The 12,931-nt window shown below is 35.4% G+C and overlaps 1 protein-coding gene across 2 annotated transcripts in view; it reads right to left on the reverse strand.

Moving 5' to 3' along the window:
- Positions 1-659: 659 nt before the first annotated feature.
- LOC139138690 (uncharacterized) overlaps positions 660-12,931 on the reverse strand; it is a 13,464-nt gene continuing 1,192 nt past the window's right edge. The window contains exons 1-5 of one of the 2 annotated variants that reach the window (XM_070707184.1): positions 8,304-8,428; positions 4,737-4,779; positions 3,603-4,226; positions 2,732-2,791; positions 660-1,763 (exon numbers count right to left, since the gene is read on the reverse strand). In XM_070707184.1, the coding sequence (XP_070563285.1) occupies positions 2,781-2,791; positions 3,603-4,226; positions 4,737-4,779; positions 8,304-8,354 (729 nt within the window). In that variant the 5' untranslated portion in view covers positions 8,355-8,428 and the 3' untranslated portion in view covers positions 660-1,763; positions 2,732-2,780. Of the gene's footprint in view, positions 1,764-2,731; positions 2,792-3,602; positions 4,227-4,736; positions 4,780-8,303; positions 8,429-12,931 lie in introns of those variants that run through there. The other variant, XM_070707185.1, reaches the window with a different exon arrangement.

Here is a 12,931-nt window from a genome sequence, read left to right on the forward strand (position 1 = left end):
TCTCATTGTTCTGTGAAGCGTACTACTATTGATGAACCTGTTGATAAAACACGTGAGCATATTCAGTTCATATCTGGTTTATATTATGTAAGTGAACTCGGTTGTTATCATAATGAATATGTAATTTTTTCTGTTGTATTGGTTAACCGTTTGCGGACTTTTCTTTTGTATTGCTTTACCAGCAGAGTACACGTTTACTAGTTATTTTTACACTTCTTTTGTTTAAAACAGTACCCATCAACTGGAATGCATAATTAATTAGTATGCTTCTTTTATAAACTGTCCGCTATGGAAACTAAGCAGTCGGGTTAAAACAATGGGCACGATACAAAGAGTAGTATAACTCCAGTCACTTCACCAGGGATATCCAATTACCATAATACATTTTGATGCAAATGCGCCAGTAAGATTGAAATATACGATCAAATAATGATTCAAAATGCGTAAAGTTGTCTGAAAGATAGGTAAAGTGTATACTTTTGTCATACGGGCCTTATTGCACATGACCACATGACAACGATGAAGACGAATATAATGACGATGATGCTGATATTGTCAGTGATGGCGGCAATGGTGATGGCAATAATGATTATTGCAATGATGATGATGATGATGATGATGATGATGATAGTATAACAGCATTTCCATAAAGCTTTAGTTTATTTAAGACCTTTATTGACCATATTATACCATGTGAAGTGTTTACAGGGAGTTATCAAGTGTTTTATTTATCTCTCATTAAAACACAATTTTCTAAATTCTATATCCTGTTGATAAATATTATGTATCATCATGCAATCAAATATGCCTATCACCAATGAACAATTATTGCTTAAGCAGGTAATGATTAGTATATCGGATACATTCCGTATCGTCGAAGCCCAATATAAATCTATACCACCTTTCTTACGTATGCATCCTCAATTCCTGTTGGTCACAATATGACATCGAAAATGGTCTAATAATCATATCCATTCAAAGTAAAAGAGCATTAAGTTGGACCATGCCGGACCACTGCTAGCAAGTGTTTATAAGTCTTAGAAAACATACAATCTAAACGGACTAAAATCTATTAACCGGTAAGAACCGTTATACTTCTACAATCAAGCCCTACTAGCTGTGTATTTTAGCATTATTTTTATGATTTTACTTTCAAGCTAAACTAATTTTGTGAGTGTGTACTAATTTACTAGCGTGTATACACTTATTATTAACTACTCTATGGGACTGTATAATGCAATTTTGAACAAGATAAAAATTACACTGTGATTAAATGTTTGCCAAAACATTAAATCGCAGCCCCATGTGAAAAAGAAAAAAGCGTGGATACTGTGCATATCTCCACTGAAATCTTCACATAAACTGCACAGAGCAGTCCAATGTAATGCATTGATGTGAATGTTCCTTTGTAATATTACCACTTTTTGAAAATGGCAGGAAAACAAAATGACCCTTAACATTTGAAATGATTTGTCAAATGTTTCACAAAGGAATGGTTTCTTCAAGCAGTAATAGCCAGTATTTCTTCCTATGGTAGAATAAAGTGAAACGTGGAGAGAATAGGAAGATATTTTGAGGTCAACAAATTTCAAGAGTTACAGCTAGTGGGGCTTTAAGACCAAGATCGACGTTGTGGATAAGTCACTGTAGGTCTAAGATACAATGTGGAGGCACGAAAGAGTATAGTTCCCGTATACATCCATAATGAAGTGAAGTCAGATCAAACTTGTCCGTACGCAGATTGTCCGGTATCCAGCTCAAACCTAGAGGACATATAGAAAACAACGAAAACTCATGCAGCCTGTTGGTAGTCCAAGGGGTAACACTAACAGTCATGGTTACACTGGGAAAATACTAAGTATATCATAAAATTGAATTGAAACCCTATATTCGTTGCGTACCCTTGGTGAAAATATCTGTGACTGTTTTATTGGAATCAGAATACAATTTAGTCAGATTAACTTTGACTGATACAAAATGAAATTTACACCAGGTTATCAGGTTAGCGCACTCACTTGGGGCATGTTATTACAAATGATAAGGCTGATGATGTCGATATTGAACGACAAAGACGTACTTTCTGTGTTAGAGTCAATATGCTATTGAGACAATGTAAACACTGCTGTACTGATGTCAAGAAAGTGTTGTTTTCTGCTTACTGTAGGAATATTTATTGCCGCCATTTGTGGTTGCACTACAAATCAAAGGTTTTGAACAAACTAAAAGTTATATATAACAATGTTTGGATTCGGAGGAGGCTTGTAGGTGTATCTGCTGGTAGCAGTGCTTCAAATATGTTTGCGTCTAACAATATTATGTCTCTCGGGGAAGTTATCCGACAAAGTATTTACAAATTTAAATGCAGAATTGATAGATCTTCAAACGCATTGATTTCTGTCATATGTAATTCAGACTGGAATTGCCACAGTAGGATTTTCCGTTTCTGGAGGAAGCAGTTGTACACAATTTAAGTCTTTCTTTCGCAAGTGTTTCTCTATTATCTCTTTCTCCTTTCTGTGTTTTTTTTTTGATAATTTCAGTTTAATTTTCCTTTTGTTTGTGTAATGCTGGTATGGACACATTGCCTGAAGTAATAATAATAACATACTATTTCCTCTCCGATCGAGTTCATCATGTAATCGAAAAAAGTGACCTTTTCTGAAAAGTACAACAAATCAAGCGTTCGAGAGGTGCCGTGGATTTTCCACAGGTAGCACAGAATGAAACTCACCTCTGTGTTTTTCACCTGCAATCCCTTTGACAATGACTTAATGCTTGTGTCACTCAACGACTGTTGGGTAAACAAAGAATAAAACATAGAGTTTAACGTGCGAATTTTAGGCATCGATATGTAAATGAGTAATTAAATTCATCCAATATTTTAGATACGATACACAGTGTCCGTAGTTTATATGCATGTTTGCTAAAACCTTCAATCCATGAAGGATTCTTCATATCTTAAGATATATGACGATAAAGAAGCTATCAAAATCTATTTTAACTACAGTGCTTCAAGTTTCAAAGCCGCATCGCTTATCCGTCTGTCCGATTCTGGTATTTTACACTGATGTTGGTCTTGCCAACATATTGATAGAACCTTCTTTACCAAAGGTAAACACACAGAAAATATTATGTCTTTAAGTGTTATCTTGCGTGGATCTTCCCATCACATGCTCGATGCGGGATCGTAGGGTAAGGGGTGCAACAAAAATCCGTCAAGTATTTTGGGTCCTTGTCACGTACGTTTCACACAAACTAAGACAGGTAGATGTGTAAAGTCTCTTTACTTCAAAACACTCTCATGTAATTACTTGAAAATTTAACTTGGGTCATACAATTATAATGATTGTTTGGGGTGATGTTCTACAAATAAAATTTGTTATATTTGCTTCTTTTGGAGAAAAAGTCAGGTCGTTTATCCTCGATTTTCTATTTGTGAACATTACTCATGCAAAAGAGTTCTGTTGCAAGTGAATAATTACTAACTCTCGGTAGAATCGACCGTGATATCTTGAATGTTTTTCTTCTGGTTTAAGAACAGAACAAAAACATACATTGCCAATTGTATGTTCATATTGGTGAACTGAAATAAAAGTACTAACCTGGATCCTCTCCTTCGCCTATAGATATGAAGCAAGTATCTCCAGTGCTCATATAAGGCACCCATGTCATTGTGTCGTCAATCTTATAGAGTTGACATCCATCTACAGAAAGACCAACTGAAATTTCGGCGTCATCCAAATGTATCACATCCTTGACTTTAGGTCCGCTAACTTTACTAGTGATCCATTTTCCAGTAAACATATCTGTCTTGATTTTAATTATGTTTTTCTTGTTTACACCGAAAAGCCTGCCGTCCGAAACCACTTCAACAGCTTTGAAGCAACAACCTTTCTTTAGTCTTTGCCATGTTGCCCCCTTGAGCTTTGATCTAGCCAACAGCCTGTTGTCGGGGCTGATTCCAATCAAGAACCCTCTTGTGCCCATCCTGATAGATTTTACACAGCAGCTGTTTTCTATGGGGCCAACCCAGGACCATACACCACCCCTTGACTTCCATTCGTAGAGCTGGTTGTCCGTACCCACTCCGACAACGATTCCACCAGGTTGTACCGCCACATTTAGAACACAGCAACTGTTTTCGATCGGATCAGTCCACGCACCGTCTTCATCCAAGACAACCATTTCATTGTTGGTGGTTACGCCTAGTATTGTCATATGGTGGTCTGTTGTAGAGAATATAAATTGTGGTGGATATTAAAAGCAAAATATCGTTGGACCAAAATATTGTAAAGAATGGCGAACTTGACGGTTACAACGTCTGTCTGTCTGTCTGTTTGTCTGTCTGTGTATGTACGTCTGTATGTATGTATGTATGTATGTATGTATGTATGTATGTATGTATGTATGTATGTATGTATGTATGTATGTATGTATGTATGTATGTATGTATGTATGTATGTATGTATGTATGTATGTGTATTTATGTATGTATGTGTGTATGTGTGTGTAGAATCTTTTAACTGTTCAAATTTATCAAAAGTGTTAGTTGCCTTCTATCTAAAAGGTACAATATTAAAAATCACCCACAAAAACATATGAATCGCCAAAAAAAGAAAAATAGATGACCATAAATTAGCTGTTGAAACCAACATTACTACAATATCATATTCTCCAAAATTAGTTCCAATCGTGTTTACTTGAAACTCTGTTTTTAATCCGTCTATGGCACTTACCGTCTTCAGCTCTCTTCTGTAGTTCAAAACTTGAAGTTTTCGCCTGTGGAACAAAAGCCAAATGGGTCCATGAGTAAATACAGTAAGAACATATACTTCAAATCAAAATTAGCAATTATTACTAGAAAAACTCTAGATATCTCTCAATTCAGTTCTTTTGTGATTGGGCAATCTCTTTCGCAATCGTTCGCGTTCTTGTTCATTTCAGTCTTAAAATGATTATGTAAAAATGCAGTATTGCACTTCATATTGTAAACTGTAAAGCCTGAATATTATTTATGTTAGATTACTCAAAATTAGACTGCCTGCTTTTTGAGACACACAAAAAATTTGCAGACGTTTGGTAGATTGTTTAATTCTAATGAAGATGGTATCGTCTTCTTTCTCATGCTAATGGTAGTTATGTTGTGCAATTCATATTTTCATGAACTTTCACCAATTTAAGGTTCATTGATTCTACAAAATTAACAACCACTGACTGTGAACTTTACACAAAAAATATCAGAACTAGATTAGTGTTTACATCAAAACACTTTCGAATAATTTGACTGCTGGCTGAGAACGTTTTGAGTTATCGATGCGTAATCAATGACAACGTTTGACGTCACACAGACACACAGACAAACACAAAGACACACGAACAAATACACCGACACACACACTAACGTACAACACACGTGTGTTCCGATAAGCAGAAGCGTATAATCACACATTATGTAACGTTTTCATTATACATATTGAATATGTTATTACACTCTTTCAATTTCAAGGCACGCGCTTCCTTTCAAGCTCGTTACCCGACGTCAATAATCGATAATTGATTATGATATCATCGCAATTACACCAATGCTCAGGTACTCAGTGAAAGAGCTATCAATACTGCCGTGTCTAGAGGAAATGTCACCGCTAAAGGACACGTAGACGCCGTTCGATCATTTCTTCATGCATTCTTACTTCCCTTTGATGAATTTTGACATGGAAACGTTTGTGAATTACTCACACTCTAAGACTCAAGTCAGGAAAGGCTTTGAAACATCGAGTTTATGAATAGCAATCATACCCATCCGTTATCAACAATCGTGAGTTAAAATGCCATAGGTATTGTGTATGACAAACATAGCACGACACGACACAGCAAAGCGCAGACTATAAACAAAGTATCTGTACACATACACAGTCAAAGTCGTGAAAGAAAGATATATGGTAAAACAACAAGGACATGCTGTGACACACTTTCGCCTCAAGGTAGTTTGCGCCTCAATATTGAAAGACTTAAACTATTGCTAAAACTTTCCTCAATGAAACTTTCGACCATTCTCTAAGCAATACACGAATAACAACAGAGTCACCGTACAAAATTTAGTTCAAGAGAGACAAAATTTACCCATGATTCCCCGATTTTTGAAACTTAAAATGGCCGCCATGCCATTGTCAACTCTATAGGGCAAATAAAATTTCCGATTCTCAAAACACTAAGATGGTGAGAATTGTTTCTTACATCAATAGCTTTATGACCACCAGTGGTATATCGAAAGAGAATTGATAAAATGTGAAAGCCCGAATATTTGTCCCCGAGGCACGTTTTATGCCTTAAACCCCGGTTTGAAAGGCCCGGGATCGGGATTAACTGAGGTGTTAAGGAGATTATGAGGCGTTTCTGTCTTTTGTCTTCTTTTGAAATTGCAATCATAATATAAAGAAATATATTTTGCTAGATTTTTGAATTAAGTCAGCACGGGGGTGTAAGTCTTTTTATCGTCAAGTCTGACGAGTCAGGTTTTAACAAATAAGCAAACATGATACGAAATGATGAATATGTGCCATCTGCATTGATCACTACACCCCTGCTTTGCGGCAAACTTTGAAAATGAAAAGTCAGACGTTGTCATTCAGTTATTTGCTAAAGCGCATACGTAGGTTTGTGACACTAAATGCAGCGGTGTGTCACCACTTTGTCACCCGGGATACATTTCATCTCCATTGGGTTTAATGATGTTTCAAAAATGTTTTAAAAATTAAAGATGAAATGAAAAATGTTTTAAAAAATCACAAAACTATTTACAATATCAACATATCCAGACTCTTTTTCTTCTTAAAATACCTTAGATAAAGTAATAGTATGATGTGCCGTATGACCAATCACAAAATTTAAAGAGCTTACATGAATTTAACAATTCTCGGAGATTCAATTTGGAAACAATCCCCGATTGCGAAGAGAAGACTGACATTTCTGCCTAATATCTGTCGATTAAAGGTAGGGGACTCGATCCTAGGGACAGAGTTTGTTCTAGTCTGTAAGAGTATTATGACGCTGTCATAGCCATTTTGTTTTCCATTGAATTTGTAATCTAGTAAGTAAATTTCCTCGCAAGACAATCTGACGCCTTTAACACCTTTAATGAAGACAGATTCCCTTTGATAAGGGGACTGGCGATAACCATATACTGGAAAAAAGAATATCAAAGACTTCTTGATTTATTCAGTACGCGTATATATTTCTGAAGCTACGTTCCTTGATTCAAGGTTCTGTCCATGTTTCATAATGCTATTTTGACGAAATTAGGCTCTGAAGGTCAATCCACAAATATGTAAAACTAATAATTCGCATACGTCAATTGATTCCTGAAGCAATAGTGGGGAGTCGAAAGTCTACATTTAGTCCTTAACTTCAAACTTGGCTTGTCATAGGGGTTAAGCCATGATGTAATAACAGAAGTTGTGTTCACCGAAAAGCTAACATTACAGTAGACTGTATAGGAACATGTTGTATTTTTTGAGTAATTTTGAGTGAGTGAGTGAGAGCTTGACGACATCGAAAGAAGCTATACTAGTCTACATTCGTGAAAAACACCCTTAATGTCTAAGGGATTTTACGTTTTTATGAAATGTGCATTTGATAAGTATTTAACCTTACATGCGCATTATAACCCTTAACATACATATATGTATTAGATTACAGTCAATGGTAGAAAGTCAAAAAATACGTTATTAATTCTTCATCTTCATCTCTGAACTTTACCGAGCGATTTTGAATGTGGCGTCTTCGCCAGGTTACTTGATACCGTACGTTGTGAGTTCGAACTCGATCGAAAATTTACTGTATTTTACAGTCGTGTTTATGGAACGCTTTTATAAGATAAAGATGGAGAGAGTACATTATAAATGGCATATTGCACCCTAACTGATCCGCCATATGGTTCTAAATCCATTGTCCAAAAAAACAATCCAATTTCAGTCAGAATTATTTCAATTATACCACGTTACATTGAGAGAAATGATTCCGAAAGGCGAGGAACGTTCTTTAATTCAAAACACACAAAACTACACACAAAACAATCATTTCAAAACGGGTGACGCTTACAATCTTAAAAAAGACGGGTAAAAATTGGTCGCCTTATTCTCAGATGGACTAATATTTCTAACTGGCTTGTGAGTTCGAACCCGATTGAAAACTTACATTATTTTCTATTGAGGTGAAAATTATGAAAATACGATCCGATACTCGAATAAACTTGTAAACAAAAACAAACAAACACGCAAACAAGTAAGGTAAAAGGGAACATATACCTTTTGGAAGAAGCAGATCACTCCAAATATCAGCAATGTGGAGACTTTCATCTTCGGTGTCACGGCCAAACAACGCTGTACATATGATAACGAACCTGTTCAGTCGTCGTTAATGAAAAGAAAACTGTCTCTCATTAGGTATTTATAAGGAGTCGACCGAAATGCCCCCTTAACATGTGTTACATGTAAGCCAACAGGTTTATCACACACCATTGGTTCATTACACGATCTGAGAGCCATTATGGAAATCTTTTACCTCCTATTACCAACTGTTAAATAAACGTGGAAATTACTGTAAAGTTAAATGTACTCTCTCCATCTTTATCTGATAAAGGCGTTTCATAAACACGACTGTAAAATACAGTAAATTTTTCGATCGAGTTCGAACTCACAACGTACGGTATCCAGTAACCTGGCGAAGACGCCACATTCAAAATCGCTCGGTAATGTTCAGAGATGAAGATAAAGAATTAATACCGTATTTTATACTTTCTACCATTGACTGTAATTTAATGCATATATGCATGTTAAGGGTTATCATTGTTAGGGATTTGGTTGACAAATGACGTGGGAGTATTCACCTTTATATGTTGCGTATGAAGTTTTTTTTTCTGAAGCACTGGATATTTGTTGTCATCGAACCATATACTTCGTCCGGAAGTTTTTTCGGATGAAAAGTCGACCCATGTTTAGTGATTTTTCGTGAAAGGAAAATATTTGGACGGCACATGCCGAGCGCCTGTACACCTTTCTATGGGAGTAACCCCCGGGAGGAATAGCAAAGATGAGAAACGTTTGCGTTAACTAACGTTAACGTTAACTAACGCTAGGGCAAAAAAATAACAGTGTTTGCCAGGTAGGAGAACTCACTGATGCAAGACCAAGGGATTAAGAAATTGCGTCTTTAATGTGGGACAGAATCCCTTCTTTCAGATGTCCTCTTCAGATGTCCTCTTCAGATTAAAAGAGTGAAGTAAAATATATTGTAAATAGGGACGGTGATGAAGATATAACTGAATTCTTCATATTTGGTACATAAATATACAGGACAAGGGGATACCGTTACCTGGTCACGCTCAGTTTGTGATTTTTGTAGTTTTTAAAAATGGTGCTCTTTCTTTTATTGCTCAGTTGATTGTTTTGATTAAGCTACACTAAAATAGCGTATATGATGATCTGTGAAGTGTGTCTGTTACCTTCTAAAAACTTCACAGCCTTCACCTCAGAAATGTTTTGCATCTGAAACTTGCCATTTAAGTGCTTAGTAAGGGCTGTTCTTTCTTAAATAACGGAAACTACTTAAAGCCAATTCACGTCTAATTATGGACACACTCAGTATTTCCTCATGTACATACGTAGATTCATTATAATCCGAAAGCTTTGATCAATATCACTTTGTCATCAGGGATAATGACATCACCAAATCCGTTTAGTAGCATACTTTTTATGTTTTATGTCTTATCGAAACCAGCCTACTCGTAAACAATTGGTCACTTCTGAAAATGATTAAAGCCTAATATATCACAAGTATTGTTTCACTAGTCTAAGCTTTTAGTTTTCGAGCATGTGTAAATTCCAATGACTTTGATCACGGCGGCTCAAATAATTGACTGAGAATATTCTAACAAGAAACAAGATTCGAATCTGGTCAGTCATCCTTTAGCTATAATCTATGTACACATTTGTCCATTTAAACGATACGTAACATTTTACAGATCGTGAAATGACTTACTCATTAATTTATCAATCTATTGATTGATTGATTAATTGATCAAGCAATAAAATAGATTAATTTCTTACTTACTTAATCAGCTATTAATTGATTTGCAACAAATTCATTTTTTTAATTGTCTCATTTAATTAATTAATAAGTCAGTTAATTAATGTGATGTCTGGCCATGCTTCCCGTTATTATGAAATTACATTGATCTACTCACAATACTGTATCACTAACAAAGGCAAAACGATGTGTGAAGTGGCCGTAATTAATTAATTCCATCATTCATGACGGCTACTTCACTCACAGGTTCCACCTTTGTTAGTGATATGGTATGTTGAGTAGATCAATGTGGTTTCACAATAACGGGAAACATGGCCAGAAACCGGTGTTTTGATCGTGATTGGACCTGGTCATGTAATGTGGCTCACTTGAAAATGTTTTTATGTTTGTGATTCATCCAAATGGTGATTCGAGAACAATGTGGAATCCCTTTATCTGTCACTTGAATTGTTTTTTATTCCCCACGTTTTTAGGTTGATGGTAGCCATTGGTCATCAAAGAGAGCTGCTAAAATTGTTATGTTTTGGTCTGACTGATGCTTGGATTGAGGCTGACATTGTATAAATTATTCTTGTGCTTTACCTTAACTTGAACGAGGATGTATTTTATGTTTTGCATTCATATATATATATATATATATATATATATATATATATATATATATATATATATATATATATATATATATATATATATATATATATATATATATATATTATATATATATATATATGTAGTCTTTTGCATACTTCACAAATGTTGGTGGTCTTTGGACGATTTGTTTTATGAAATAGTCTAGAAATTCAACGATATGGTTTGTTTAACTGCAACAGCCACAAATAAAAGTATTTTGGCAGGAGATGCCATCATGGTGCGTGTATTATGTTTGTTATTGGATTAAGGAAACTGTAGGTCGCCTTGTCAATGACATCCTGGTCACATGTTTTCAATGATTTCACGTGCCATTTCCACCATATGATTAATGTCACCCTGTGTTGCTTTACAGTCGTAATTTTCATTTGGTAGCTGTTTATTACTTTCTTTGCTGTAATCAGTCGTTTTAACAATTGCTCTGCCGCTTCCTCAATCGTAGGGTTTTATTCTTAATGTTTTTCTCATTCCTGTCTTGATGTCTGAGCAAAACATCAACTATCGTCTTTATGGAACGTCTTTATGAAGCGAAGATGAACAATGCAATATACCTTATATCACATCTTGCGCCCGCGAAGTTATCGGATTGCTTCATCATAAACAAATCAAAGACGACTGAAAAAGGTAAGTAAAATAATCAGAGATTCAGTCAAATGTATATCAGTTATGGCATCTAGCATTAGGAATAATTACTGAAAACAGGTTGAATTTCAGGTCAATTACATACATGTTACTCAAATAATCATCCCAAAGCGTGTACACCTGGCAAGCGTGAAATGCAACAGACAAAATGTAGTTTTAAACTTAGGTTTGTTGTCCCATTTACTGCCTATGATTGAGACAAAAACAATCTTGTATTCAGAGCAACGTATAAATGTGGGAATAAGTACAAGTGTATTAAACATTTCAGCCTTCGGAAAAAGATATCACTCTAAATATCAATAACATAGGGAGTTCCATATTGTAATTTCAAGGCCGAACAATGCAATTCATAAAAAAAGAACCAAGTTCTATTGTCTTTAATGAACTGAAGGGGCTCCCTGGTTACTTTAAATAGGAAAACGTAATGAAACGCATTACCCAATTGGCATATGTTACATCTAAGTAAACAAATTTATCACATAAAGTTGTTCATTAAGCAAATTTCGAGCCATTACGGCCATCTGTGACGGTCCGCGTTTCAAATAACTGTAAATAGTTTCAGCGATTAAATGAAATTAGTCATTTTTTTAAAAACAACTTGTAATAATTAATAACATTCTGTTTTCTATACACGTTACATTTAATTTTAAGTGTCTATGCCTGTTTTCAATGAAATTAAGATATCTTGAGGCAGCACTTGAAGGCACAGGTTTGTTTATCGGGCTTTCTTTCCTCCGAACAAATCGATCAACTTCCTCGAACTTATAAACAGTGAATGTAAAGGAGAACTAGTGCGAGATTCTGAGATCGGCAATTGTGGCTTCGAGCACTATAGGAGTTTTCGACCAAAAGTACCAGTATTGACTTGGGCACTACTGTCTCATTATAAGTCACGTCTACTTTAAATTTAGGTCATCGTCATTGGGAGAAGCTGTGAAGACAGCTTTAATACTTGATATTTTGCGACATTATTTATAAACTGATGGCCCACTTTGATCGTTTTGTTTAGTCAGTTGCCTTCATTTCCTAGTTCTTCGTGTAGAACGATGAAAAGCATTCCCATCACGATTTTGCACAAAGCTTAATCCAGCTGTACACATGATTTTAGTCATGGATTATACAGTCGTTAAGCACTCCGAGCGAGTATAGCAAGATCAATGATTAAACATAGCAGAAGATTGAAGTTTGATAAAAGTATGACAAACATTTTGACAACATTACGGACTTCAGTTTGTATAATTCTTGAATCAACCGAATGAGACCGATTTTCAGAAAATATGCACTTTTATTCGATATCAAAAAAGTGCATTGTATGGCTGTTTTCAAAAGAATTGGGATATTATCACGAAGTGCTTCATAGGAGCAGGCTGTTGTTTAGATTATTCAAGGTCTAAGAGGTGTTTTAAGTGTATTTTAGCCGCACACGCAAAGAACACGAGTCTGAAATTGATGAACGTTCTTTGGTGAGTTAGTAGGTATTCTTTTAAATTTTTTATTCAACCCATTTTGCTTTTATTACGTCTTGATTGTATCATACATGTATTTTAAGTAACGG

Source organism: Ptychodera flava, chromosome 8, assembly GCF_041260155.1.
Source record: "Ptychodera flava strain L36383 chromosome 8, AS_Pfla_20210202, whole genome shotgun sequence".
NCBI lineage: Eukaryota > Metazoa > Hemichordata > Enteropneusta > Ptychoderidae > Ptychodera > Ptychodera flava.